Source organism: Diaphorina citri, unplaced genomic scaffold (assembly GCF_000475195.1).
Source record: "Diaphorina citri unplaced genomic scaffold, Diaci psyllid genome assembly version 1.1 scaffold293, whole genome shotgun sequence".
NCBI classification, from domain to species: Eukaryota; Metazoa; Arthropoda; class Insecta; order Hemiptera; family Psyllidae; genus Diaphorina; species Diaphorina citri.
The window spans coordinates 64,819-92,613 of NW_007377729.1; the positions used below are offsets into that span (position 1 = coordinate 64,819).

The 27,795-nt window shown below is 37.8% G+C and overlaps 1 protein-coding gene and 1 long non-coding RNA gene across 3 annotated transcripts; both read right to left on the bottom strand.

Annotated features, from left to right (window-relative positions):
* Positions 1 to 233: 233 nt before the first annotated feature.
* LOC103507155 (LARGE xylosyl- and glucuronyltransferase 2-like) lies at positions 234 to 27,500 on the bottom strand. The gene is made up of 13 exons (XM_026822094.1): positions 27,351 to 27,500; positions 26,884 to 27,032; positions 14,325 to 14,520; positions 13,036 to 13,336; positions 12,058 to 12,310; positions 11,172 to 11,324; positions 8,059 to 8,176; positions 7,087 to 7,239; positions 5,939 to 6,289; positions 5,234 to 5,379; positions 4,190 to 4,492; positions 3,586 to 3,639; positions 234 to 334 (listed from the first exon to the last, which is right to left on the bottom strand). The coding sequence occupies exons 1-11, from the start codon at positions 27,433 to 27,435 to the stop codon at positions 4,274 to 4,276; spliced, it is 2,124 nt and encodes a 707-aa protein (XP_026677895.1). The 5' UTR covers positions 27,436 to 27,500; the 3' UTR covers positions 234 to 334; positions 3,586 to 3,639; positions 4,190 to 4,273.
* LOC113466561 lies at positions 15,527 to 20,341 on the bottom strand. 2 transcript variants are annotated; one of them, XR_003390926.1, is made up of 2 exons: positions 20,084 to 20,341; positions 15,527 to 15,658 (listed from the first exon to the last, which is right to left on the bottom strand). It is a non-coding gene; the product is annotated as an uncharacterized LOC113466561 (long non-coding RNA). The 2 variants fall into 2 exon arrangements; XR_003390925.1 differs by lacking the exon at positions 20,084 to 20,341 and adding an exon at positions 19,898 to 19,993.
* Positions 27,501 to 27,795: the final 295 nt, after the last annotated feature.

Below are 27,795 nucleotides of genomic sequence, written 5' to 3' on the forward strand. Positions count from 1 at the left end.
GTCGGTATAGCTGAAAACCGCCAAAAAAGGTCGAAAACCACCAAAAAGCGGTCAAAATACCGCCAACCGCAGCACCTATTTTAACGAAACGTTTTGAGTTGCATCCTTGTCACATTTGTGAACTACATACCACATTTCAAGTCTCTAGCTCATACCGTTCCCGAAATATTGTTAAATTACACCGAAAACCGCCAAAAAGCGGTAAAATGCCGCCAACCGTTGCACCGATCTTATGCCTGGGCCACAAACAGATGACACCCGTGTCACCTTAAACACACCTAACATCTTATGCCCAGGCCACAAACAGATGACACCTGTGTCACCTTAAACACACCTAACATCTTATGCGTAATTATGTACATATATTGTATAGTTTTATATCGCATTCCTTCAAGTATCCAAGTGCAATAGTTATAGGTTGTTAGGTATATGTACAAGTACCTACGAGTATACTGTTTACATTAACTTACAATAATTTGATTAATTATTTAATTTATTACAAAAAAAAATGGAATGGAATGGAAGTAGGTAGGTACCTACTTCTTTTTACTTTCCTTATCCTATAGGAAGGAAAGTAATGTAATCGGGTCAAATTTTCGATGGTCAGTTTTTAGTACCAAATGTTTTGAGGTCCCTAGAGCCTAAATACAAAGTTTCAGCCATTGGTCTGTGTGTCTGTCCTTCTGTCTGTAAACAAAATATCTCGAGAACGGTAAGAGCTAGAGACTTGAAATTTGGCATAGCTGTCAAATGTGACAAGGATGCAACACGGTTAAAATCGGTGCAACGGTTGGCGGCATTTTACCGCTTTTTGGCGGTTTTCGCTGTAATTTAACAATATTCCGAAACGGTATGAGCTAGAGACTTGAAATTTGGTACGTAGTTCACAAATGTGACAAGGATGCAACTCTAAACGTTTCGTTAAGATAGGTGCTGCGGTTGGCGGTATTTTGACCCCTTTTTGGTGGTTTTCGACCTTTTTTGCGGTTTTTAGCTATACCAACTAAACGGTTAGAGATATTGTAAAAGTTAGGGCATTAGAACAAGAACAACCAAAATAAGCATCATTCAATAGGATAAGGAAAGTTGTGTGATGTTCACACCAGATTTTTAATCCGAGATCTCTCTATGTGCCACATTTTGTCTACCCATATATATGTAGTTACTATACCGTTAAGATAGGTGCTGCGGTTGGCGGTATTTTGACCGCTTTTTGGTGGTTTTCGACCTTTTTTTGGCGGGTTTCAGCTATACCGACTAAACGGTTAGAGATATTGTAAAAGTTAGGGTATTAGAACAAAAACAACCAAAATAAGCATCATTTAATAGGATAAAGAAGTTGTGTGATGTTCACACCAGATTTTTAATCCGAGATCTCTCTATGTGCCACATTTTGTCTACCCATATATATGTAGTTACTATACATTTCCCTCTTCCTTTTACTCTATCATTCAGAGTTTAGATCTGTAGGCTGTAGAAACCAGAGGCCTATATTCTACGAACGAACGACTTTTCACTACAAACATTGAACCAAAGTAAATGCAATTTCTTTGTGTTATTATGTCACAACTTTGGTGCTCACTGCAGCATTGTAGGATTTTTCCCAATAAGTATCTCAATAATCCTAACAACCAATGTTTACCTACCATGCTGGCACCGGTCGCTATGCGCATTTACATGTCATAGCTACTCATTTTCCTCACGAGGCTGAGTGGGCCCCGCAACAGCCAGTCACGGGATCAATCATTTGCATGATACAAATTTCTTGACCCCGCCGGGAATCGAACCCGGATCTCCCGCGTGCAAGGCGAGTGCAGTGACCACTACACCATGGGAGCTGACTAAAGAAGTATTATTATTATGATTATTATTATTATTATTATTATTATTATTATTATTATTATTATTATTATTATTATTATTATTATTATTATTATTATTATTATTATTATTATTATTATTATTATTATTATTATTATTGTAGTAATTTAAATGAGAGGGTTCCCACTACGCACGACACGATTTTTTTCCGAACGACAAGTGGGAACGAGCCTTTAATGTGCACTCCGACAGTCAGTAGCATTTGTAGTCTGCAGACGGTCACCCGTAAAGTGACTCCGAACCACGCACAATGTTGCTTAACTCCAGTGATCCGTCAGGAACGGCCTGGTTCAATTCGTTCTTAGAACAAGTATATCTGTACTCAGAAGACCTGGCTCAATTCGTTCTTGGAACATGTATATCTGTACTCAGAAGACTTGGCTCGTGAGTACAGACAGGGAAGATCATCTGTTATCGTCCGTGTCCTTGAAGTTCGTCCCGTATTTGACCTGGAGCTCTCGTGTGAACTCGGCCTTGAGTATTTTCAGACAGTGGCGATAGGCCGATGATGCCCGAAACTTGGCGATGTCAAACGAAGGTGCATGGGGCAGGTGCACAATGAATGCGTTGGGCAGAACGTAGAACGAGTAGCCCTCTGCGACCAGTTGCATGATGTGAGATACCTGAGGGAGAAAGAAGAGGATGATAAGAAATCGACAAGGCTCCAGTTGGGATATTTACTTACTGTTAGGTTTCCCGTGCTTTGACACGGAAATTGATTATAACTTGACTTGAGATTGACTTACATTTCGGCGAAAACTTTTCTTCTTGCACATCCAGAACTTATGAGGACTATTTCTACCAAATTTCAGCTTTCTAGGTGTTGGGATTCTGGAGATAGAGCGATCATTTCGGCGGTGTAGTGGTCAAGGCGCTCGCCTGGTAAACAGGAGGGCGTGGGTTCAATCCCAGCCGAGGTATGGAATTTTATCCTCATATAATTTGAGAATTTGACCACAATAGTAGTAGTAGCCTACTCCTGGAGTAAAGGGACTTTTCAGTCCTATGCGAGCAGTATAAATAAGCACTATTATTATATGTAGCTATGTATGTAGGTACTAGATACTCCCGTTGTAGAGTAGGCAACGGTAAAATTTAGGCTGCCGTTAAAGAGTATTCTACTTACAAAACTCCCATAAAAGATTACCTTTAAAGCGGCAGGCAAAGAGAAGGACTCGTCCCCTCCTTTTAAGGTCCACTTGTTGGCATTCAGTTCTAGTCGTGTCTAAATGGATTCCCCAATTCCTCAAGAATCTCAGGATGCAGCTACCCACTTAGATATAAATTTATGAAAAACGGAAAAAAAAACTCAACCCGAAGTCCAAAGTATTTTCTATTGTGTCAAAATGTACACCAATTTCGTCAGAAAGAGCGCTACTCAGCAACAATGTTCATTCTGACACAAGTCAGTGCAACGGTTGGCGGCATTTTACCGCTTTTTGGCGGTTTTCGGTGTAATTTATTACGGATTAGTTCCTTCATCAAATTCTTGTACTCAATCAACAATTAAAATAGCTGCCTGCATATTAAGTACCGTATCCATACATTTAATACTAAACAACATACAAATTAACAATAAAATTAATAAGATTATTAATTAATAAAAAATAGAAATACATACATAATACTTATAGTTAGAATGAAGCGAGAAACAAAATTCTTATCACATATAAACAGATGACACCTGTGTCACCTTAAACACACCTAACATCTTATGCCCAGGCCACAAACAGATGACACCTGTGTCACCTTAAACACACCTAACATCTTATGCGAAAAAAAAGATTGTACCTACCTTAGAACCGCTTTCGCATAACTTTAAGGCACATACTTTTACATCCATGCCTATCCAGGACCGGAAAATTTCGGTCAGAAATTTTCAGCAATGGGCGGGACTCGAATCCAGCACCTCCTGGTTGAGAATCAGTGCTCTTGACCACTCAGCCACAGAGGTTTAAGTTCTTAAAGTGGATAATATGACGGATCGATGGGCAGGCAAAAGACAGAGAAGAAATGCCAATCCTACCTGCCTCGGTGGTGTAGCGGTCAAGGCGCTCGCCTGGTAAACAGGAGGGCGTGGGTTCAATCCCAGCCGAGGTATGGAATTTTATGCTTAGAGTGACTCCGAACCACGCACAATGTTGCTTAACTCCAGTGATCCATCAGGAACGGCCTGGCTCAATTCGTTCTTAGAACATGTATATCTGTACTCAGAAGACCTGGCTCGTGAGTACAGACAGGGAAGATCATCTGTTATCGTCCGTGTCCTTGAAGTTCGTCCCGTATTTGACCTGGAGCTCTCGTGTGACTTCTTGGAACGTGGCTCATTTTGTTCTTGGAACGTGTATATCTGTACTCAGAAGACCTGGCTTGTGAGTACAGACAGGGAAGATCATCTGTTATCGTCCGTGTCCTTGAAGTTCGTCCCGTATTTGACCTGGAGCTCTCGTGTGAACTCGGCCTTGAGTATTTTCAGACAGTGGCGATAGGCCGATGATGCCCGAAACTTGGCGATGTCAAACGAAGGTGCATGGGGCAGGTGCACAATGAATGCGTTGGGCAGAACGTAGAACGAGTAGCCCTCTGCGACCAGTTGCATGATGTGAGATACCTGAGGGAGAAAGAAGAGGATGATAAGAAATCGACAAGGCTCCAGTTGGGATATTTACTTACTGTTAGGTTTCCCGTGCTTTGACACGGAAATTGATTATAACTTGACTTGAGATTGACTTACATTTCGGCGAAAACTTTTCTTCTTGCACATCCAGAACTTATGAGGACTATTTCTACCAAATTTCAGCTTTCTAGGTGTTGGGATTCTGGAGATAGAGCGATCATTTCGGCGGTGTAGTGGTCAAGGCGCTCGCCTGGTAAACAGGAGGGCGTGGGTTCAATCCCAGCCGAGGTATGGAATTTTATCCTCATATAATTTGAGAATTTGACCACAATAGTAGTAGTAGCCTACTCCTGGAGTAAAGGGACTTTTCAGTCCTATGCGAGCAGTATAAATAAGCACTATTATTATTATCATTGAGTGAATGGATCTTGCTTTTATATGATAGGTTACAGAATTGGCTAATTAGAAACAAAAAACATGTATCTTGGATCAAAGTCAATGGAATCGCCATAGAATACAAAATTTCCATAATTTTTTCAAATGTGTCTACTTATACCTATTTACTTTATAGTTATCTTAGATACATATGGGTACTTACCTTATTCCATCCGAAACCTACAAAGCGTGCATCATAGCGTGGTAGATCACGATGTGCTACTATGTAAGGTTCAAAATCAGGAGCCCATTCTATCTGATAAGGAGTTGTAGCATTCACCGATACATATTGGTACTTACTTTATTCCATCCGAAACCTACAAAGCGTGTATCATAGCGTGGTAGATCACGATGTGCTACTATGTAAGGTTCAAAATCAGGAGCCCATTCTATCTGATAAGGAGTTGTAGCATTCACCCAACGAGAGAAATTGGTAGGAGCATGACCTGAAATCAAAAATTAGATTCGATAATAAATACAACTCACAACATCATCTGCCTTGTATGCATGAGGTTCGATTCCCGTCCGAGGCGAACTTTATATTAAACAGATAAGGTTCGTTCTAAGAACGGCTGGCTTTCTCCTACCTTGACCTTTCTACTCTTTTCGATTTTGGGACAATAAGACCTCAGCAGTTACAGTTCTCTCTATCAAACTGCTTGGAAAACAACATAATAATAGACTCTTGAGTGGAAGGAAACCACTAGGCGAGGTTAACGCCGGAGGCGTTCTCTACCACCTAACCCTTAGAGCTCCATTATTATGTGGTCAAATTCTCAAATAAATGGTAATAGACTCTTGAGTGGAAGGTAACCACTAGGCGAGGTTAACGCCGGAGGCGTTCTCTACCACCTAACCGTTAGAGCTCCATTATTATGTGGTCAAATTCTCAAATAAATGAAGATAAAATTCCATACCTCAGCTGGGATCGAACCCACGCCCTCCTATTTGACAGGCGAGCGTCTTGACCACTAAACCACCAAGGCAGGTTATTTAAGAACATACCTTGTCGCCACACATGGTATCTGAACGTATACAGTGCTCCAGTGTCGAGCATTGTGACTAGGTCTTGCTTACTCGCCGGGAATGCTGTACGGTAGCGCTGTGTTTCAAACGCGGGCACCACCAGCACTTTCTTGCCCCCATGTCCATGCATATCCATAGACCGTATGGAACTCTTCAGATAGGGATAGAGACCAAACATGGGCAGGAAGTCAATGTCCAGGAGGAACACATAGGGTGTGGAGACCTGATTGAGGGCCACGTTACGTAGGGTGTTGATGGGATAGAAGTTACCTTCCTTGTACACCACGTGATAGCCTATGTTACGACGTGACCGTAATGCCTCACTGTTGCCTGAAATAATGAGAAACGTGATCATGTAGAACTAACTTATAGAATCTAGAATTTTAGAATATTCTAACAAAGCTTAAAAAAAAAACTACCTTAAAAGTCTCAAGTTTAAAAACGGAGCGGCACGGCCAGCCTACAGGAGGTATGTTCATACCTACTTAGCTAACACGCCTGCCTTATAAGAGATGGGTCGCGTGTTCGATTCCCGCCCGGGGCGAGCTTTATCCTAAACAGATAAGGTTCGTTCTCGGAACGGCTGGCTTTCTCCTATCCTGTCTTTCTTCGCTTTTGGGACGATAAGACCTCAGCAGTTACAGTTCCCTCTATCAAACCTCTTTAAAAAGTTGGTTGGTAATGCTGGGAATTGACTATCAGGTCATTTTCCTCTTAAAACAGTAGAAAAGCAGAGTTGAACACCCTGTATTACCTGCATAGCTAAGGAACTGCTGTGCTCTACCTTAAAAGTCTGAAGTTTAAAAACGGAGCGGCACTGCCAGCCTACAGGAGGTATGTTCTTACTTAGCTTGGAGGGTAACACGCCTGCCTTATAAGAGATGAGTCGCGTGTTCGATTCCCGCCCGGGGCGGGCTTTATCCTAAACAGATAAGGTTCGTTCTCGGAACGGCTGACTTTCTCCTATCCTGTCTTTCTTCGCTTTTGGGACGATAAGACCTCAGCAGTTACAGTTCCCTCTAGCAAACCTCTTAAAAAAGTTGGTTGGTATCAAATGCTGGGAACTGACTATCAGGTCATTTTCCTCTTAAAACAGTAGAAAAGCAGAGTTGAACACCCTGTATTACCTGCATAGCTAAGGAACTGCTGTGCTTCAGCATCCGACATATACAGGGTGAGACTAATAGGTCCCTCCCAATGTTTAAACAACATCTCCACCATCTGCAGTCTATCCATGGACAGCTGAGCTACCAGAGTGACGTCATTACCATCCGAGCTAGCTTCATATTCGTCAACATTGTTGGGGTTGCTTTTGTTGGGGTTCACTATGTTTTTGTTTCTCCTAGCCGGTCCTGGCTTTCTTCTATACTGTCTTCCTTCTCTCTTCGCTTTCGGGACGATAAGATCTCAATAGTCACAGGTTATTCTATCATACCTCTTTTCTCGATTAACTACTCAACTACTGTTATGTATTTGAACAATAAAAATAATTGAAGTGAACTATGAGGGGATAGTGTGGGGGCGGTAAAGTACGAATATTTACCTGTTGTAGAGTGGTTTGCGTTAGGTTACAGCCAAACAATTCTCGTCTCAATAGATTACCATCATATTCCAGGTAGGAAAACAAGTCATTTTCACGCTGATTCAAACGCACATAACTTGACTCTTGAGTATTTTATCATTACGGATTTGTTCCTTCATCGAATTCTTGTACTCCTGCATATTAAGCTGCCTGCATTTTAAGTACCGTATCCATACATTTAATACTAAACAACATACAAATTAACAAAAAAAAATAATAATAAGATTATTAATTTGCATTTACTTTGGTTCAATGTTTGTAGTGAAAAGTCGTTCGTTCGTAGAATATAGGCCTCTGGTTTCTACAGCCTACAGATCTAAACTCTGAATGATAGAGTAAAAGGAAGAGGGAAATGTATAGTAACTACATATATATGGGTAGACAAAATGTGGCACATAGAGAGATCTCGGATTAAAAATCTGGTGTGAACATCACACAACTTCTTTATCCTAGAACAACATCTCCACCATCTGCAGTCTATCCATGGACAGCTGAGCTACCAGTGTGACGTCATTACCATCCGAGCTAGCTTCATATTCGTATTCGAGGAAGTAAAGATGTGTACGTAGACTGGTGAGCTTGGAGCGACGAAGATCATAGCACGGGTCTTCCTCGTTTAAATTGGACAGCTCGGCCTGTGAGGGAGAAATTAAACAATGTAGGTTAACTTACTTTTACTTGAAGTACTTAAAAAAAAGAAGATTTGAAAGAAAAATAATTAGAAGGATTTATGGACCCATTAGAGTGGACGAAAACGAATGGCGCATTCGATACAATAATGAAATAAATGACATACTCAATGGGGAAGACATTGTAAGGTTTATAAAATCACAGAGGATGAGATAGTTTGGCCACGTACAACGAATGGAGGAGAACAGGAGGCCCAAAAAGATCTTGAAAGCCACAGTGTACGGCAACAGAAGGAGAGGAAGACCCAGATTAAGATGGATGGATGACGTCACAAAAGACCTGCAAACAATGGGAGTGAGAGGATGGAGAGATGCGGTGAACAACAGAGTTGAGTGGAGGAGGATAGTTGAGGAGGCCAAGGCCCACCCCGGGCTGTAGTGCCATTTGGTATGGTATGTATGGTATGTACTTAAAAAATCTGGTGTGAACATCACACGACTTTCTATTACATTAAGTCGGACAGTTCTAAAAGTTTCACCATTCGATTCCGCGTGAAGAAGATTTGAAAGAAAAATAATTAGAAGGATTTATGGACCCATTAGAGTGGACGAAAACGAATGGCGCATTCGATACAATAATGAAACTTTGGATTAGACCCAAAATCTTTGGATTCTTTATTGTCGGAAGACGTTGGTCATTAATTTTGATGTCTAATTGGGTGTTTACCTCTTTGGTCCAAGTTGTAAATAATGTTGCCGAAGATTTGCCAGGGGACAGCTTTAGTTTTCTTTGAGTAAACCAAGCATTGAGAGTAGAGAGGTATTCATTAATTTTGGTACTTAGTTCTGTGATGTTATGACCTGTTGCTAGAATCGTACAATCATCTGCATAGGATATTAGTGTGATATCTTCAGGTGGTGCAGGGATTTTGCTGAGGTAGATGTTGAAGAGGGTCGGTGAAAGGACACCTCCTTGAGGAACGCCTTGCTTCATGCTTCGCGAGGCTGATTTGGTGTTGCGGAAGTCAACATAGGTGCTTCGTCCTCTCATGTAGCTGAACAGCCACCGTTTTACTGTCCAAGGTATATCTGTGTTTAGCAGGTCTTCTAACAGGATTTCAATGGAGATAGAATCAAATGCCTTTGATAAATCAAGAGCCACCATTATTGAACGCTCGCAAGGCCTCTCTTGGTTTAGTCCATTGCTGATTTGATTTTGTAACATATGGAGAGCAGTTGTTGTGCGCAAATGAGGATTTGAGTTGAAGATTTCGGTAAATTAGATTGGTGATGATAAAATTGAATACTAAGGGGGACAGGGGAGAGATCGATTTTCATTTTATTAATTTTTTCATCAGGCATCAACAGCCACATCAACAATAGTGTTAAACTCCCTAATTGGCTCATCCTAAATCACAGTCAACCATTGCCAAATGAGGATTTGGGTTCAAGATTTCGCTAAATTAGATTGGTGATGATAAAATTGAATACTAAGGGGGACAGGGGAAAGATCGATTTTCATTTCATTAATTTTTTCATCAGGCATCAACAGCCACATCAACAATAGTGTTAAACTCCCTAATTGGCTCATCCTAAATCACAGTCAACCATTGAAACCTGGAAGCAAATGAGGATTTGGGTTCAAGATTTCGGTAAATTAGATTGGTAATGATAAAATTGAATACTAAGGGGGAGAGGGGAAAGTCGAAAGACAGCCACATCAACAATAGTCTTAAACTCCCTAATTGGCTCATCCTAAATCACAGTCAACCATTGAGAGGACTTGTGCTTAATGTTTCAAAGCAGAGAGAACCCTTGGAAACTACCAGCTAGCTAGACTGGTTATGGTTAGGTTTAGCTGTTGTCCCTATTTAAAGTTATGACGGCCGAGCCGGGGCGGTATCTGATGAATTAGTTGGTGGTTTTGTTTAGTTTGAGATAATGGTCAAGTACAATATCATACATATTTCTGGACATGGTCTTCACTTGACTGGAGTACTTCACTTGACACCACTCCAGTCAAGTGAAGACCATGTCCAGAAATATGTATTAGTTGGTGGTGTTTTATTTTGACATTACTAATCTCCGATATAAAGTAGGTAATCTAGATAAGTAGGTATTGGACGGGGTTTCCACTTACCCTCTACCTAGTGCAGGCCATGGCTTATGATTCTTCCACAGTTTACCCAGATACCAGTCACTCTGGTTTTCCACCAGCCCTAGTACTGCTGGAGTAAAGGGACTTTTCAGTCTTATGCGAGCAGTATAAATAAGCACTATTATTATTACAAGCACTATTATTATTATTATAAGCACTATTATTATTATTGAAATATGAAAAGGCTAGGAAGAAGAATGTGGAATAGCGTACGCCTTGTAAGCGCTGGCTCGCGAGTTCGATTTCCGCCTACGGCGGACTTTTAAACAGATTTTTTTTTTTTTTTTTTTTTAAATTATTATTGAAATAGAAAAAGGCTAGGAAGAAGAAAGTTCATAAAATAAAGTGGAAGAGCGTATGCCTTGTAAGCGCTGGGTCGCGAGTTCGATTCCCGCCTACGGCGGACTTTTAAACAGAAATGATTCGTTCTGGCTTCTCGGAACAGCTGGGTTTCTCCTAACCGGTCCTGGCTTTCTTCTATCCTGTCTTCCTTCTCTCTTCGCTTTCGGGACGATAAGACCTCCATAGTCACAGGTTATTCTATCAAACCTCTTTTCTCGATTAACTACTGTTACTTATGTATTTGAACAATAAAAATAATTGAAGTGAACCATGAGGGGATAGTGTGGGGGCGGTATAGTACAAATATTTACCTGTTGTAGAGTGGTTTGCGTTAGGTTACAGCCAAACAATTCTCGTCTCAATAGATTACCATCATATTCCAGGAAGGTATAGTACGAATATTTACCTGTTGTAGAGTGGTTTGGGTTAGGTTACAGCCAAACAATTCTCGTCTCAATAGATTACCATCATATTCCAGGAAGGTATAGTACGAATATTTACCTGTTGTAGAGTGGTTTGCGTTAGGTTACAGCCAAACAATTCTCGTCTCAATAGATTACCATCATATTCCAGGAAGGTAAGATAGAGGTTGCGGAAGAATTCCATGTGCTTATTCTTTACTTTGAGTTTCTTGGGTGAATTCCAATGAATAATCTGGAAGCAGAAATGAAGGTGTTTTAGCAGTGTATTGCCTTGGGTACTATACAGGATAAAACGCTCCAGCCTAGTTAGCTAGGAGAGTAGGACGTCTGCCTAAGCAATAGGTGGTGGGTTCGGTTTCCGCCTGAGGTGGATTTTATCCTACACAGTTCTCGGAACGGCTGGCTTTCTCCTATCCTGTATTCCTTCTCTCTTCGCTTTCGGGACGATAAGCCTTAAACCTTAAGGTCCGTTCCCTCTTGTCATTCGGAAAAAAATCGTGTCGTGTGTAGTGGGAACACTCTCATTTAAACTTTACTTTGAGTTTCTTGGGTGAATTCCAATGAATAATCTGGAAGCAGAAATGAAGGTGTTTTAGCAGTGTATTGCCTTGGGTACTATACAGGATAAAACGCTCCAGCCTAGTTAGCTAGGAAAGTAGGACGTCTGCCTAAGCAATAGGTAGTGGGTTCGGTTTCCGCCCGAGGTGGATTTTATCCCGAACGGATAAGGTTCGGAACGGCTGGCTTTCTCCTATCCTGTATTCCTTCTCTCTTCGATTTCGGGACGATAAGCCTTAAACCTCAAGGTCCGTTCCCTCTTGTCATTCAGAAAAAAAATCGTGTCGCGTGTAGAGGGAACACTCTCATTTAAATTACATTACCTACAGGACATTCGGGGGGGGAAAATCGGATGAAACTCACGACAAGTGGGAACAGGCCTTTACCTTGAACCCGCAGTTACTCACCTTCAAGTCGGTCAGCTCTGTATAGCACAACTCATCACTCCTCGTGTTATCACTCAGCTGTACATTCCACTGACAAGGCAGCGTATACACGAGGTACGGATGTTCACTAATGATAGCGTTAAATATATCCTGATCTGCCAGGCTGGTCCATAGCCTGGTCAGTAGGAACTTCTCCGCTATAATACGCCAGAATCCTGCCCAGGATATGTCACGGAGCTTAGTCAGATCCAGGAGAATGACACCTGTGTTGAACCTGGAACCAAATGAGGATTTGGGTTGAAGATTTCGGTAAATTAGATTGGTGATGATAAAATTGAATACTAAGGGGGAGAGGGGAAAGATCGATTTTCATTTCATTAATTTTTTCATCAGGCATCCACAGCCACATCAACAATAGTGTTAAACTCCCTAATTGGCTCATCCTAAGTAAATCACAGTCAACCATTGAGAGGACTTGTGTTTAATGTTTCAAAGCAGAGAGAACCCTTGGAAACTACCAGCTAGCTAGACTGGTTACGGTTAGGTTTAGCTGTTGTCCCTATTTAAAGTTATGACGGCCGAGCCGGGGCGGTATCTGATGAATTAGTTGGTGGTGTTTTATTTGGACATTACTAATCTCCGATATAAAGTAGGTAATCTAGATAAGTAGGTATTGGGGTTTTCACTTACCCTCTACCTAGTGCAGGCCATGGCTTATGATTCTTCCACAGTTTACCCAGATACCAGTCACTCTGGTTTTCCACCAGCCCTATGGTTTGTCTCTGTCTGAGACGGGAGAAGAGTGCCCACAGCTGAGCAATATCAGTGGCGAATATCACATCTGTATCCAGGACTATGGTCTTGGCTAACGTCTCGGGTAATACTTTGGGCAGCGTTAACTTCAGTAGACCGTAGACACCGGAGTAATGCTTGTTGGGAATCCACGAGACATCCTCCACTACTGAATCTGCCAGGTAGAAGCTTGGGGATTTCACTTACCCTCTACCTAGTGCAGGCCACGGCTTATGATTCTTCCACAGTTTACCCAGATACCAGTCACTTTGGTTTTCCACCAGCCCTATGGTTTGTCTCTGTCTGAGACGGGAGAAGAGTGCCCACAGCTGAGCTATGTCAGTGGCAAATATCACATCTGTATCCAGGACTATGGTCTTGGCTAATGTCTCGGGTAATACTTTGGGCAGAGTTAACTTCAGTAGACCGTAGACACCGGAGTAATGCTTGTTGGGAATCCACGAGACATCCTCCACTACTGAATCTGCCAGGTAGAAGCTCACCTCCACTGAGAAGAAGAAAAAATAGAGATGATAAATCGTCACGTCAGTCCGGACTTCTTACTTTCCGTGTCCGGTACAAGACCGGTACAAAGAAGAAGTCCGGAAATACAATCTAACAAGTTTTACAATTTTTTTCAACACACAATAAAACTAATATTCGCGGGTTCGATTCTCGCACGGGGTGAACTCTGTCCTAAACAGATAAGGTTCGTTCTCGGAACGGCTGGCTTTCTCCTATCCTGTCCTTCTTCTCTCTTCGACTTCGGGATGATGAGACCTCATTTTTCACGGATTGTTGATGATATGTCTAATAATTCCATACTAAATAGTAAGAAGAAACTCCATTTTTGGGAAACAAGAAAAGAGACATTTATTTGAAACGGGTATCGTTCTCGGAAAGCCTGGCTGTCTCCTATCCTGTCCTCCTTCTCTCTTCGACTTCGGGATGAAGAGACCTCATTTTTCACGGATTGTTGATACGAAAACTGTTTGTGTATTCCCTTCCCTTCTTTTTCAAATGATTTTTACTTCTTCGGTAAGTACTACTCATTTGGTAATTTATTTGTTCCATAATACAATATTACAATTGCTTAGAACATTAAAACATATACAAAAAAAAGAGACAGCAATTACATAGTTTTACATGCCTGCTTTAAAGGATCTTTAGGAATAAAAATTCATAGCATAGAAATGAAAATTCTTAGTCCAGTCAACATACCCTGTGGAACACTCCATGTGGAGAACAATGTCTGCAGAATATTCAATGCTACTGTATCCGTTATCAAATGATGATTTTTACTTCTTCGGTACGACTCATTTGGTAATTTATTTGTTCCATAATACAATTACAATTGCTTAGAGCTTAGAACATTAAAACATATACAAAAAAAAAGAGAAAGAGCAATTACATAGTTTTACATGCCTGCTTTAAAGGATCTTTAGAAATAAAAATTCATAGCATGGAAATAAAAATTGTTAGTCCAGTCAACATACCCTGTGGAACACTCCATGTGGAGAACAATGTCTGCAGAATATTCAATGCTACTGTATCCGTTATCAAATGGAAATGCAGAGGATTCTTCCGATAGAATAGGATGGATTTGATAAGTGTCACTAGACTACGGGTGGAGTTGTAACCGGCACAAACAATAGCCACCTGAATCACTTCACAAGTTGGTATGACTGGCTCCTGAAAATATTAACAGTTCAATTATGCCATCAAATGTAAAAAAGTTAAACAGTCTGTTTCTCTTCTTTTACTTTCATGTATAATGATTTAAAATCAAGACTAGAGCCCGTTCTTCCTTTATTTCCAATATAATGTTGAAGTCACCCATCCATTTATTGGCCTTGCTCGGCGTAGCTTAACATACATAGGTGACGCTAAAACCGGTCTTAAATTAACGACCGAAGTGTTATGTTATCTAAAACTTTCTCGCTTTGAGGGTGTGTTTATGTACCGGGTTGAGATAGGCCATTCCCGTCCTTTCTTGGCGTGTGGAAAATGATGTGGTAACTTAACACAGCCTTCATGAGCGTGTAAAGTTGGCGGGAAATTCGAAATTTTTTCCGCAACTTGTACAATCTGAAGCCAGCCTAGTTAGCTTAGTTGGTAGTGCGTCTGCCTTGTAAGCGCTAGGCCGCGGGTTCGATTCCCGCTCGGGGCGGATTTTATTTTTCACAATCGTACTAATATTCACAAATCGCGTACAAGAAAATTCACTAGTTGTGAAAATCAAATCTCCTAGTTGCCAGCCTAGTTAGCTTAGTTGGTAGTGCGTCTGCCTTGTAAGCGCTAGGCCGCGGGTTCGATTCCCGCCCGGGGCGGATTCATTCAATGTAACCTTTCCTTATCAACATGTTTCCAGGCTGCCAGATTTATTATTTGTTTTATTTATTCCCCCCCTCCTCCCCCCCTCCTTAGAATGCCATAATGACTATTTTGATAGTAAAGACAGTACATTGTGGGATTGGGTGTATAAGTTTTTTTTTTTATCATTATGGACGAATGATAAAAAAAAAGTAGGTACCTACATATCTAAACTGTTAGTATAATGGAACAACTTGTTCTAAGCTGACAGTATAAATAGAGCACTACCTAACTACTTACCTACTTCCCTACATATTATGAATTATTATGTACATCCCTATTATTATGAAATAATGAAAGCTCACCTTGTTTTTGAACAAATATTGCATAGAGAATGACAGAGGCCAGCAGTGCCCCCAGTATAAAACTGCTCAACCAATGTCTTGCCATTGAAACGCCAACCCCATACCTGTATCTACGGAGATTGAGGAGTCCCGTTGTATCTGATGTTATGTTGCTGGAAAAAAGGAAAATATAATAACATTGTAATCTATTTGGAATTATTAATATAAACAGCACTGAAGGTAGAATGCAAGAAACTTGTAAAAGGCTCATTAAATTATTTTTCATGTTATTTAAATATTCCTCTCTGTATTGTCCTTAGTTTTCACATTTGGTATTAATATAAACAGCACTGAAGGTAGCATGCAAGAAACTTGTAAAAGGCTCATTAAATTATTTTTCATGTTATTTAAATATTCCTCTCTGTATTGTCCTTAGTTTTCACATTTGGCCTTTTCCTCGCTCGCCTAATATTTGAGTTTCGTTTATGTTTTTAGTTTGATAACTACAAGTTCGGCCATGCCTTTTCCACAAGTTTGGCCATGCCTCGGGATGAACTAGCGGGATTCCGGAGCGAAGCGACGGAATTCAGCTAGTTATTAATATAAACAGCACTGAAGGTAGCATGTGAGAAACTTGTAAAAGGCTCATTAAATTATTTTTCATGTTATTTAAATATTCCTCTCTGTATTGTCCTTAGTTTTCACATTTGGTGGCCTTTGTCATCTTGGCAACCTGCTGGTGAGCAAGGTAGCTGGTACCTCATTTATTTCTGAGGTCTATAGACCTTTTCAGAGGTAGACTTTAACTTACTTTTTTCTGGGTTTAAGCACTGCAGTCTCATGTTATAAACAGCACTGAAGGTAGCATGTGAGAAACTTGTAAAAGGCTCATTAAATTATTTTTCATGTTATTTAAATATTCCTCTCTGTATTGTCCTTAGTTTTCACATTTGGTGGCCTTTGTCATCTTGGCAACCTGCTGGTGAGCAAGGTAGCTTATACCTTATTTATTTCTGAGGTCTATAGACCTTTTCAGAGGTAGACTTTAACTTACTTTTTTCTGGGTTTAAGCACTGCAGTCTCATGTTATAACAAGTTCCCTCTCTGTCAAACCTCTTAAATAATAATACAATCTGAATTCATTTTTTTACTTTTTATCTCGAGTTTGTACGTTTATACTATACTTTTCATTTATATTAGATATTACTAACAAGCGAATTACAAAGCAAACAAAAATAAATATAAAATAAATTTTAAACATTGCCGCCGGGACAGAGGGTTAGAAAAAATACCCAACACTCCCACGCTATCCTTGCCTAAAGTTACCACTCCAATGCAAAACTGTAGAAACAATATCCTATCTCACCTCGTCCGAGCTCATTTCAACCCGATACATAACCACACCCTGAGTTCATAAGTCATCGCTACAAATTTCAAGATCAGAGCTCATTTGTGTGAGAAAATGTGACAAATTAAGAAAGTAAGTAGTTCAGATAGTGGAGTTTTTTTTTTTTTTTTTTTTTTTTTTTTTTTTTTGGGGCTAGCTCAGGGATCATAAATCTGATCTGGCACAGAGGCCCAAAGTATCTTTTCATATGAGACTTTGGTCTGTTGGTTTGACCTACAAATAACAATTAAGTAGGTAATTATGCATAAGGCGCGTCAATGGCAAATTTACTCAAAATTTCTATATAAGAGGAAAAACTTACTTTAAGAGTGTTCTAGATAGTTTGACCTACAAATAATAATAAATCCAGTAGGTGGTACCTACTTACCTGGCCATACTCCTAGTAACACTGGGCACATTGTATACATCCAAAACAACTAATATTCATATTATTGACATATTGATTTTCAATACAGATCAAGGGATTCATAATAGAACCATTTCGTGTTCCTGGTAAAAAGACCTTTAATTTGATAATTTGATATATAGGTCGACCAGGTTTGGATAAGTCCTTCTATTATATGGGTACAGACAGACCGACAACACCGAAGCGAATACAATAGTCCGTCCCTTATACCTCTTTTATTACTATCGTAATAATAAAGGAAGGACGGGCTAAAAATGTGTATAATAAAATAATAATAATGATTTTACAATAACTATGTATGTAGGTACATAATTATGTATAGTATTTCCTTGGAAAATTTCAGGAGACAAATCGAGGACTGGATCTTAGCTTTATCGTTCCGTCCTCCCCAAAAATATTTCATTGAACGCCACTGATCAGCTGAGTCACTTTGCACCAGTGAACTCTACCATTATGGTAGAGTTCACTGCTTTGCACTTTCCCGTGCCCGGGGGTTTGAAAAGTAGTGGATGTGTCAAAAGCACCGAGTTTCGGTACTATACACATGTACCTAGTTTCGTTACATTACTGTCTTTTATTATTTTCTTTTGTTTTATTTTCATTTATCCTAATTTCTAATACTGCTGCAGTCTGTAATGTTGTACAGTAGAAGTAGAAGAAGCGAAAAAAAAGTCGATTCCCTTCAAAATAGTTATAATAAGTAACCGTATCCTTTCAAAATACAATAAATTATAACGTAACCTCGCCTCGGTGCAACAAAAATTCGTTATAACGAACAAATCACCCTCTCACTTGAATTTCGTTACAATCGAGTTTCTACTGTATTTATTTAAATAAACGAAGTAAATTTAATATTTAAAGAGATAAAAAAGTCTTTCTACTAGTGTAGGTACTTTATCAGTTTATGGCCCCTCTTACCTGTAAAAATTGGAAGAGTACAAGAATTTTTTTAAAAATAATAATAAAATAAAACACGCCTTCTTTTCCATTTACAACAAAAGAACAAGGTATAAGTATAATATTATAGTGGCGTAGGTACCCTCGAAATGAGGGGGCGATGAGGTTGGGACGTAGCCTTTGGTAGGTAGGTAGATACATAGATAGGAGATAGGTACTAAACAAGCTGGCCTCCGGAAATTTTTTATTCGATCGTGATTAGAGAAAATCAGTACCTATGTACACATAGTATTTCCTTGGAAAATTTCAGGAGACAAATCGAGGACTGGATCTTAACTTTATCGTTCCGTCCTCCCCAAATATATTTCATTGAACGCCACTGATCAGCTGAGTCACTTTGCACTTTCCCGTGCCCGGGGGTTTGAAAAGTAGTGGATGTGTCAAAAGCACCGAGTTTCGGTACTATACAGTATACACATGTACATGTACCTAGTTTCGTTACATTACTGTCTTTTATTATTTTCTTTTGTTTTATTTTCATTTATCCTAATTTCTAATACTGCTGCAGTCAATTACACATGTAGTTTCGGTACATTACTGTCTTTTATTATTTTCTTTTGTTTTATTTTCATTTATCCTAATTTCTAATACTGCTGCAGTCTGTTATGTTGTACAGTAGAAGTAGAAGAAGCGAAAAAAAAGTCGATTCCCTTCAAAATAGTTATAAAGTAACCGTATCCTTTCAAAATACAATTATTATAACGTAACCTCGCTCGGTGCAACAAAAATTCGTTATAACGAACAAATCACCCTCTCACTTGAATTTCGTTACAATCGAGTTTCTACTGTATTTATTTAAATAAGCCAAGTAAATTTAATATTTAAAGAGATAAAAAATTCTTTCTACCTACTAGTGTAGGTATACTTTATCAGTTTAGATCGGAAGAAGCTTTGATTCTAGGATGAAGTAGAATGACTATCATTCAGCCCAAATCTGGTTTTGACACCCACACACTTCTGTTCACCAACATTCCTGAAGACGCGCCTAAGATTTCAAAGTTCGTTTCTTAAGTGCTAATCAATTAAAATATGTGACTTTTTTTACTTTGCGCCTTTTAAAACTTCACTAGGAACACTCCTTAAGCAAGTATCTTCCCTCTTCTAAAAGGATTTTTGTAATGTCCCATTGACGCGCCTTATGCACAACTACCATTAAGTAAATCCAGTAGCTACTTACCTGGCCATGCTCCTAGTAACACTGTACACATTGTATACATCCAAAACAGCTAATATTCATATTATTGACATATTGATTTTCAATACAGATCAAGGGATTCATAATAGAACCAGAGTGGACAAGGGGAAAACTTCCTGAGGATCATAAATCTGATCTGGCACAGAAGCCCAAAGTATCTTTTCACATGAGACTTTGGTCTGTTGGTTTGACCTACAAATAATAATTAAATCCAGTAGGTGGTACCTACTTACCTGGCCATACTCTTAGTAACACTAGGCACATTGTATACATCCAAAACAACTAATATTCATATTATTGACATATTGATTTTCAATACAGATCAAGGGATTCATAATAGAACCAGAGTGGACAAGGGGAAAACTTCCTGATATTTCTAGACCAGCTGTATAAAATTTTATAAAACTTTCATGTTACATTCTTTAATTTTGAAACACTACACTTACCAGGCTCACAAAATGGAAGAGTTTTGATTCTAGGATGAAGTAGAATGACTATCATTCAGCCCAAATCTGGTTTTGACACCCACACACTTCTGTTCACCAACATTCCTGAGTTATTTCTAGACCAGCCGTATAAAATTTTATAAAACTTTCATGTTACATTCTTTCATTTTGAAACACTACACTTACCAGGCTCACAAAATGGAAGAATTTTGATTCTAGGATGAAGTAGAATGACTATCATTCAGCCCAAATCTGGTTTTGACACCCACACACTTCTGTTCACCAACATTCCTGAGTCTCTGCTACCTGGGACTTCACAGAACACAACTGAGGTGGGTAGTGGATTTACAATCATGCCATCGCAATCCAATTATGAAACCCTCGGTATTAGATTTAATTAAATCTACACGACTTTAATACAATTAAATAAACAAATGAATAAAAAATCAATCTGGGTAGTGGATTTACAATCATGCCATCGTAATCCAATTATGAAACCCTCGGTATTAGATTTAATTAAATCTACACGACTTTAATACAATTAAATAAACAAATGAATAAAAAATCAATAAGTAACTTTGAAAAAAAATTCAAATCCACTGTTCATCCAACTGATTTTCTTCACGTTGACATTTTTTTATTTGAGAATCTTGTGAGAAATTATTTTGTGAAAAAAAGGGTGTTTGAATGACTGTCAGTAGTTAAGAACTTAAGATGAAAAACCACCAGATGTTAATTAATTATAATAAATTAAATAAAGTAAAATAATTTAATTATTTTAATTAAAATAACATTTTTATGTCTAACGTGGGGTGTTGGAAGAATACGGCCCCGACAGAACCTTTGTTTTCTTTGAACACGTTTAACAAACCAGATTACAGCTAAACAAAACCAAAAGTCACACTAATAAAATACAGTGGGCCAGTGGGCTTCTAAACAAAATAAATATGTCTAACATAAACATACGAGAGCTAAGAAAAAAAAAGTTCAAAAATAAACGAATATAAAATTACTGTAAAACAAAATGAACCCAATGAAGAAACAAAAAATGAAAGATTTTAAGAATACATATTTTTAGATCGGGGGAAAAAGCATTATTAAATAATGTAAGCTTTTCCAAAATTCTAATGAGTGGAAAGCAGAAAATGATGTACTAGGTAAAGGTTAAGTAAATAGGTGCGTACTAGATCATATCTGAACAAAATGAACACTATAGATAATCCAAACTTAGAGCCAGATTTAATAAACATTATTTATCTTTGCATTTATCTCATTTTTGTTGATCTTTATTCCTCGATGTAGATAATCCAAACTTAGAGCCAGATTTAATAAACATTATTTATCTTTGCATTTATCTCATTTTTGTTGAACTTTATTCCTCGAGACTCTCACACAGTAACTCTAAGCAAAAAGCCTTGAAAAAAAAAGTCTTCTCGGGAAAATAGTCAAAGCAACATCAAAACTCATCTGATGTATTTAGTAGCAAGAAATATAAGAATAATGAAAACATAATATTATTGTAATGACGCCATTTGAATTGGGTAACCTAATATAAATTTATAATATGCTATAGATAATCCAAACTTAGAGCCAGATTTAATAAACATTATTTATCTTTGCATTTATCTCATTTTTGTTGATCTTTATTCCTCGACTCAGTAACTCTAAGCAATAAGCCTTGAAAAAAAAAGTCTTCTCGGGAAAATAGTCAAAGCAACATCAAAACTCATCTGATGTATTTTGTAGCAAGAAATATAAGAATAATGAAAACATAATATTATTGTAATGACGCCATTTGAATTGGGTAACCTAATATAAATTTATAATATGCCTATTTTTTTAATTTATTGTAAGAGTACAATAACAATTTGTACCTAATAATTATGACAGTAAAAACATTTAAAGAAATTAAACGAATCAATGGGGATAAATTGAAGTGAACTAACTTAGGTTAGGTACAAGCTACACGTATTAAATAATATTGATTTATTTAAATTATGACAATAAAAACATTTAAAGAAATTAAATAAATCAATGGGGATAAATTGAAGTGAACTAACTTAGGTTAGGTACAAGCTACACGTATTAAATAATATTGATTTATTTATATTATGTCACTTATCTTGCGAGACATTTGATTTTATCATCCTGAGAAAAATAATTCGATGTTGACAACTTTCTCACTTAATTTTTCAATCACTTATCTTGCGAGACATTTGATTTTATCATCCTGAGAAAAATAATTCGATGTTGACAACTTTCTCACTTAATTTTTCAAATCCTGTGTTATTCGTCAAATAAAATAAACTTACCTAAGTACCTACCTCGAACTTGAGACTTTTAATAAATAACACTAGAGATGAAACTCCAAGTACATAACTCGGTACGTTTTGTGTCAGCTAGAGGATAAATTATACTGATATCAATAATTTTGTTCAAGTAAATTCTAAGCTCCTAGGAAGACATTTGAGTGGTAAAAAGTTGAATAAAATAAATTACCTATATAGAATTAATTAATTTAAAAAGTAACCGTATTCCATTTCTGAAAATATTCAAGGCGAATTAAAGATAAAAAAAGCTTTACGAAAAACGGATGGAGGGGCGGGCAAATATTGATATATGTAGAAAGCAAAGTTGATGTTAAAATTTTGAAGAATAAATTAACCAAAAAACCCCAAACCTGTTATAGTGTGATGGGACAAAATAATTGGTCAGATATTATAAGCATTACATAAACATTAATATAATTTATTTAGGTATTAGTGTTTGGAATATGAAGAAAATTTTCAACAGATAATAAAATTCAGTGTTGGACCATTAATAATACCATAGACACTTGAGGGTTGTTCAGATGAAATATTTAAAGGCCCTATCAAATAGGGGGTCCTATATGTAAATATTTATCCTAGCCAAAGGGGACTATGGAATTGGTTAATACCATAGACACTTGAGGCTTGTTCAGATGAAATATTTAAAGGCCCTATCAAATAGGGGGTCCTATATGTAAATATTTATCCTAGCCAAAGGGGACTATGGAATTGGTTTTGAAAAAATAAAATAAAATAGGGATATGTAGATCAGTAGATGATTTAGGTTGAGAGAAATTATTTCCCTGGAGGTATTTGTGTTTGCATAGTGTAAGGATTTGACTGTAAAATACTTGAGTTCAATTTCTTTTTTGGCAGGGGAAAAATCAGAGTGAAAATCTACCAGTTTTGCAGGAAAAATTACTCAACAGAGAACGACATAGTGTAAGGATTTGACTGTAACATACTTGAGTTCAATTTCTTTTTTGGCAGGGGAAAAATCAGAGTGAAAATCTACCAGTTTTGCAGGAAAAATTACTCAACAGAGAACGAAAACTATTTGAGATTTTGATACGTATTTGTGATATTTTTTTTCTTCGAAAAAGTGAACCAACTACTAACTTGTCTTTAGTTAACATCAACTCAAAGGACAAACCAAACTGATCAATCTCCTCTCTTCGAAAAAGTGAACCAACTACTAACTTGTCTTTAGTTAACATCAACTCAAAGGACAAACCAAACTGATCAATCTCCTCTTCGAAAAAGTGAACCAACTACTAACTTGTCTTTAGTTAACATCAACTCAAAGGACAAACCAAACTGATCAATCTCCTCTAAGCCAAAATTTTGGCATCAAACCAATCCAAATTGGTTAACTAACGAGCTAATTTGCAGCTATAGCTCTACATGAAAAGAGTAAATAAAATGCTGCCTAGTAGGCAAATGGTTGCCCTACAAACTCGAAAATTCCTTGCAATACAGTTTGTTAGTGTATCTCTAAGTAATTCTTATTAAACAAAAACTAAATTTAATATGAAAATACCCCAAGAACAAATTTATACCAACGAACCTTATCTCAAGGAAACTTACCCTATTGCTGGCAGCTATGTATTTTTACTTTGTTTTTTTCTAAATTTAAATTTGCCCATCACTGATTTCTCCTTACATGACAAAATGTAAAAATTGAGAAATGAAATCTATATATATAAAAAAAATATTGAACAGAAATATTTACAGGAAAAACAAAAAATAATAATGAGGAATAAGTAAAAATAAAATAATAAAAAAGGAATAAAGTGACCAAATAAAAATAATAATAATTGCACTTTTGATTAGCAAATTAAAATGTAACTTTTTTTACGAAATTCTAAATTTCTTTTTCTCAAACAGTTGCAAGTAAATTAATGGAACATTGAGTGCTGATAAATAGAACAAGAAAGAGGACCACACCAGCAGGTAATATCTCATTTTTATTGGCTTTAGAAAGCTCTTCTATTCTTAGCCTCAGCTGAAAGGATCCTGCTCAAAAGAACTAAAAGTCCTTTCATCCCAGTAGTTATTTTGTTGAGGGGCATTGAGAAATCTTCTAGAGCAGAAGGTTTCACCGCCAAGCTCATGCTAAACTTTGGTTACAAAAGCCAGCTTCTCAACAATTAAACCACGTTTCTCCCCCCCTCCACAGTAATATTTTGGTTAAACTTGAGTGTGGTGTACGGAACGAACTGGTGCACCCCATATCTATCATCCTAAGTATTGTGTAAGCTCCCACGCGACCCTTAGTACTTAAAGGGATTTATTCCAAAAGAACATTTTATTGTTAATGTGACATAAAATAAACTTCAATATTATTATTATTATTATTAAACTTGAGTGTGGTGTACGGAACGAACTGGTGCACCCCATATCTATCATCCTAAGTATTGTGTAAGCTATACGACGCAACTAAACATTACAAAAGCCAGCTTCTCAACAATTAAACCACGTTTCCCCCACAGTAATATTTTGGTTAAACTTGAGTGTGGTGTACGGAACGAACTGGTGCACCCCATATCTATCATCCTAAGTATTGTGTAAGCTATACGCTATACGACGCAACTAAACTTACTCGTACTTTACCAGTGGACCCTCTGGTTACAGCGTGACTCCTAGAACCGAACTTCTAAGCTCACTCGTACTTTACCAGTGGACCCTCTGGTTACAGCGTGACTCCTAGAACCGAACTTCTAAGCTCACTTGAAATCTTTACCCTTCATCTCGTACTTTACCAGTGGACCCTCTGGTTACAGCGTGACTCCTAGAACCGAACTTCTAAGCTCACTTGAAATCTTTACCCTTCATAATAGAAGTGAACTTCTAGAACCAAACTTACTTTACCAGTTGACCCTCTGATAGTTTCGCGACCCTTAGGTTTTAAGACAGATGTTGCCACATAATCAGGCCGTTTGTCATGTAACGAAAATGTCTTTGTTAACCGCTCGATTATTGTGGTGTAGCGGGATTGACGTTACGCGTATAACTTAATGCACTTACTTCAATATTTGATAGAGTAACGAAACCCAACCTAGTGAACCAGTGGGTACAATAGTTTGAAACATTGAACTTAGCACACGGAAATTTCCAAAGTTAAGACCCTTAGCGAACTATAAGACTAATGCACTTACTTCAATATTTGATAGAGTAACGAAACCCAACCTAGTGGACCAGTGGGTACAATAGTTTGAAACATTGAACTTAGCACACGGAAATTTCCAAAGTTAAGACCTTTAGCGAAATATAATGTCAACCGTTTCAACATATGGAAATAAAATTATTGTTGACCAAGTTATCAATAAAATCACCCACTAATGTGGAACGGTTTGTTGAAACCAGCTAAATATGTATCATTACGAATTTTCACGCCAAATATGTAACTTAGTCACAGCTAAATGTAAAATGTAGCCTAAAATAATCAAAATGCCGGAATAGCAAAACCCAAATTGACTATTCAGCACTAGATAAAGAGGCCTTTTCATTGGTTGAAGCTTCAACTTCAACTTTTAAAATGGCAAGAAATAAATTAAGACTTAAATTTATTTGATACCTTATCAAGTGTCAATGGGGTAAGCTAGCTGATTTTGAGACACTTTTAAATATCTACTTATGTATAAAGAAAAAAATCTTTAATATAGCTACTTTATTAGTCTGCCTGGTATTGGGGAACATCCCTTTGAAAATGAAAACTAGCCTTCAAGGGATATTCAGTAATGCCAGCTTGAACTTAAAGTCTCAATTTACCCCATTCTTCTTCTTCTTCTTCTTCTAAGATTCAATTTCCTGTTTTCGCATATTTAAACCCGGATCCACCAGTCAGTGTTTAGCATACCAAGGAAATAACAAACCTTTCCTTTAAAAGTAGCCATAACAATGCTATCTAGGTACAACAAAAAAATGCTAGGATTTTAGGTACAACTAAACAAAAAACGTGTTCTTTATAAGCTTTAAGAAAAAGATATCAAATTTTCTCTTCAGCTTAGTTAGTTTGGAAGGTAGTTGTTGTATTAGCATCATACATCGACCTCCTCTGCCGTCCTCAGGTCAAGGAAGCATGCCGCCTCCGTTGGGTCCGTCCAAAGTGTGGTAACGTCCAGATTAGTGGGTGCTGCTGGACACTGGAATAAATGTTTTGGAAGGTAGTCTGTCTGCCTTGTAAGTGCTAGGTTGCTGGTTTGATTCTGTCTGGGGCGAACTTAATCCTAAATGAATGAGCTTTGTTCTCAGAAAGGCTGGATTTCTCCTATCCTGTCTTCTATTTATTTTCAGGTTCATAAGACCTCTATTGTTATAGTTCTCCTACCAAACGTCTTAGAAAAAAAGTCTTCCTCTTTCCTCTTATATCCCAGAATATCAGATTATGTATTTTGTTATCTAGTGGTGGAATTCATTACCCTACTTAGAATTCTTTTGGATAAATCTACCTAGTACCTACCTACTAAGTATTTTCATTTATATTTTAAAATTACCTTCCTACTGGTACATAGAAAGGAGGCTGGGGTTGGCATTGGAATGGTGGCCTCTTATGTCCCAGAATATCAGATTATGTATTTTGTTATCTGGTGGTGGAATTCATTACCCTACCTAGAATTCTTTTGGATAAATCTACCTAGTACCTACTAAGTATTTTCATTTATATTTTAAAATTACCTTCCTACTGGTACATAGAAAGGAGGCTGGGGTTGGCATTGGAATGGTGGCACTGATTTGGTTGCGGAGAGATACAAGCTGCTGTTCCATATCCTGCATCTTAGACAGGAGCTGGGCCTCCCGACTGCTTTGGATAGGTGGGGTCTCTCCTGAAAATGAAAACACAATGAGTATGAGTATAATGATAAAAGATTCAATGTACCCTTTCCTTATCAACATGTTTCCAGGCTGCCAGATTTATTATTTGTTTTATCCATTCCCCCCCCCCTCCTTAGAATGCCATAATGACTATTTTGATAGTAAAGACAGTACATTGCAGGATTGGGTGTATAAGTAGGTACCTACATATCTAAACTGTTAGTACTTACTTATAATGGAACAACTTGTTCTAAGCTGACAGTATAAATAGAGCACTACCTAACTACTTACCTACTTCCCTACATTATTATTAAATAACAAAAGCTCACCTTGTTTTTGAACAAATATTGCATAGAGAATGACGGAGGCCAGCAGTGCCCCCAGTATAAAACTGCTCAACCAATGTCTCGCCATTGAAACGCCAACCCCATACCTGTATCTACGGAGATTGAGGAGTCCCGTTGTATCTGATGTTATGTTGCTGGAAAAAAGGAAAATAATAACATTGTAATCTATTTGGAATCTTATATTATAAGAACGAGATCCATTCACTCATTCACATTTCACACACTGATCGCTCTATCTCTAGAACCACATGACAAACGATAAATTGTTAGCTCGCACTATAGGTACCTATTCTAGGACAAAACTCATCACTGGTTTCACAACACGTGGTATCCCTGTTGTTTGAACATAGCAGATCAAAAGTCAACAATATTATACCGACAATATACCTACATTATTACCTTCATACACTGTATGTAAAACTACAAC

Bases quoted from the DNA above. Each gene is read 5' to 3' on its own strand.
- LOC103507155 (XM_026822094.1), bottom strand. From the start codon at position 27,435: ATGGCGAGACATTGGTTGAGCAGTTTTATACTGGGGGCACTGCTGGCC. The intron at 7,240-8,058 runs GTAATGACGTCA...ACGAATATGAAG, and splicing joins ATATGAAGCTAGCTCGGATG to CTAGCTCGGATGGTAATGAC. The intron at 4,493-5,233 runs GTAAGTACCAAT...TTTCTCCCTCAG, and splicing joins TAGGTTTCGGATGGAATAAA to GTATCTCACATCATGCAACT.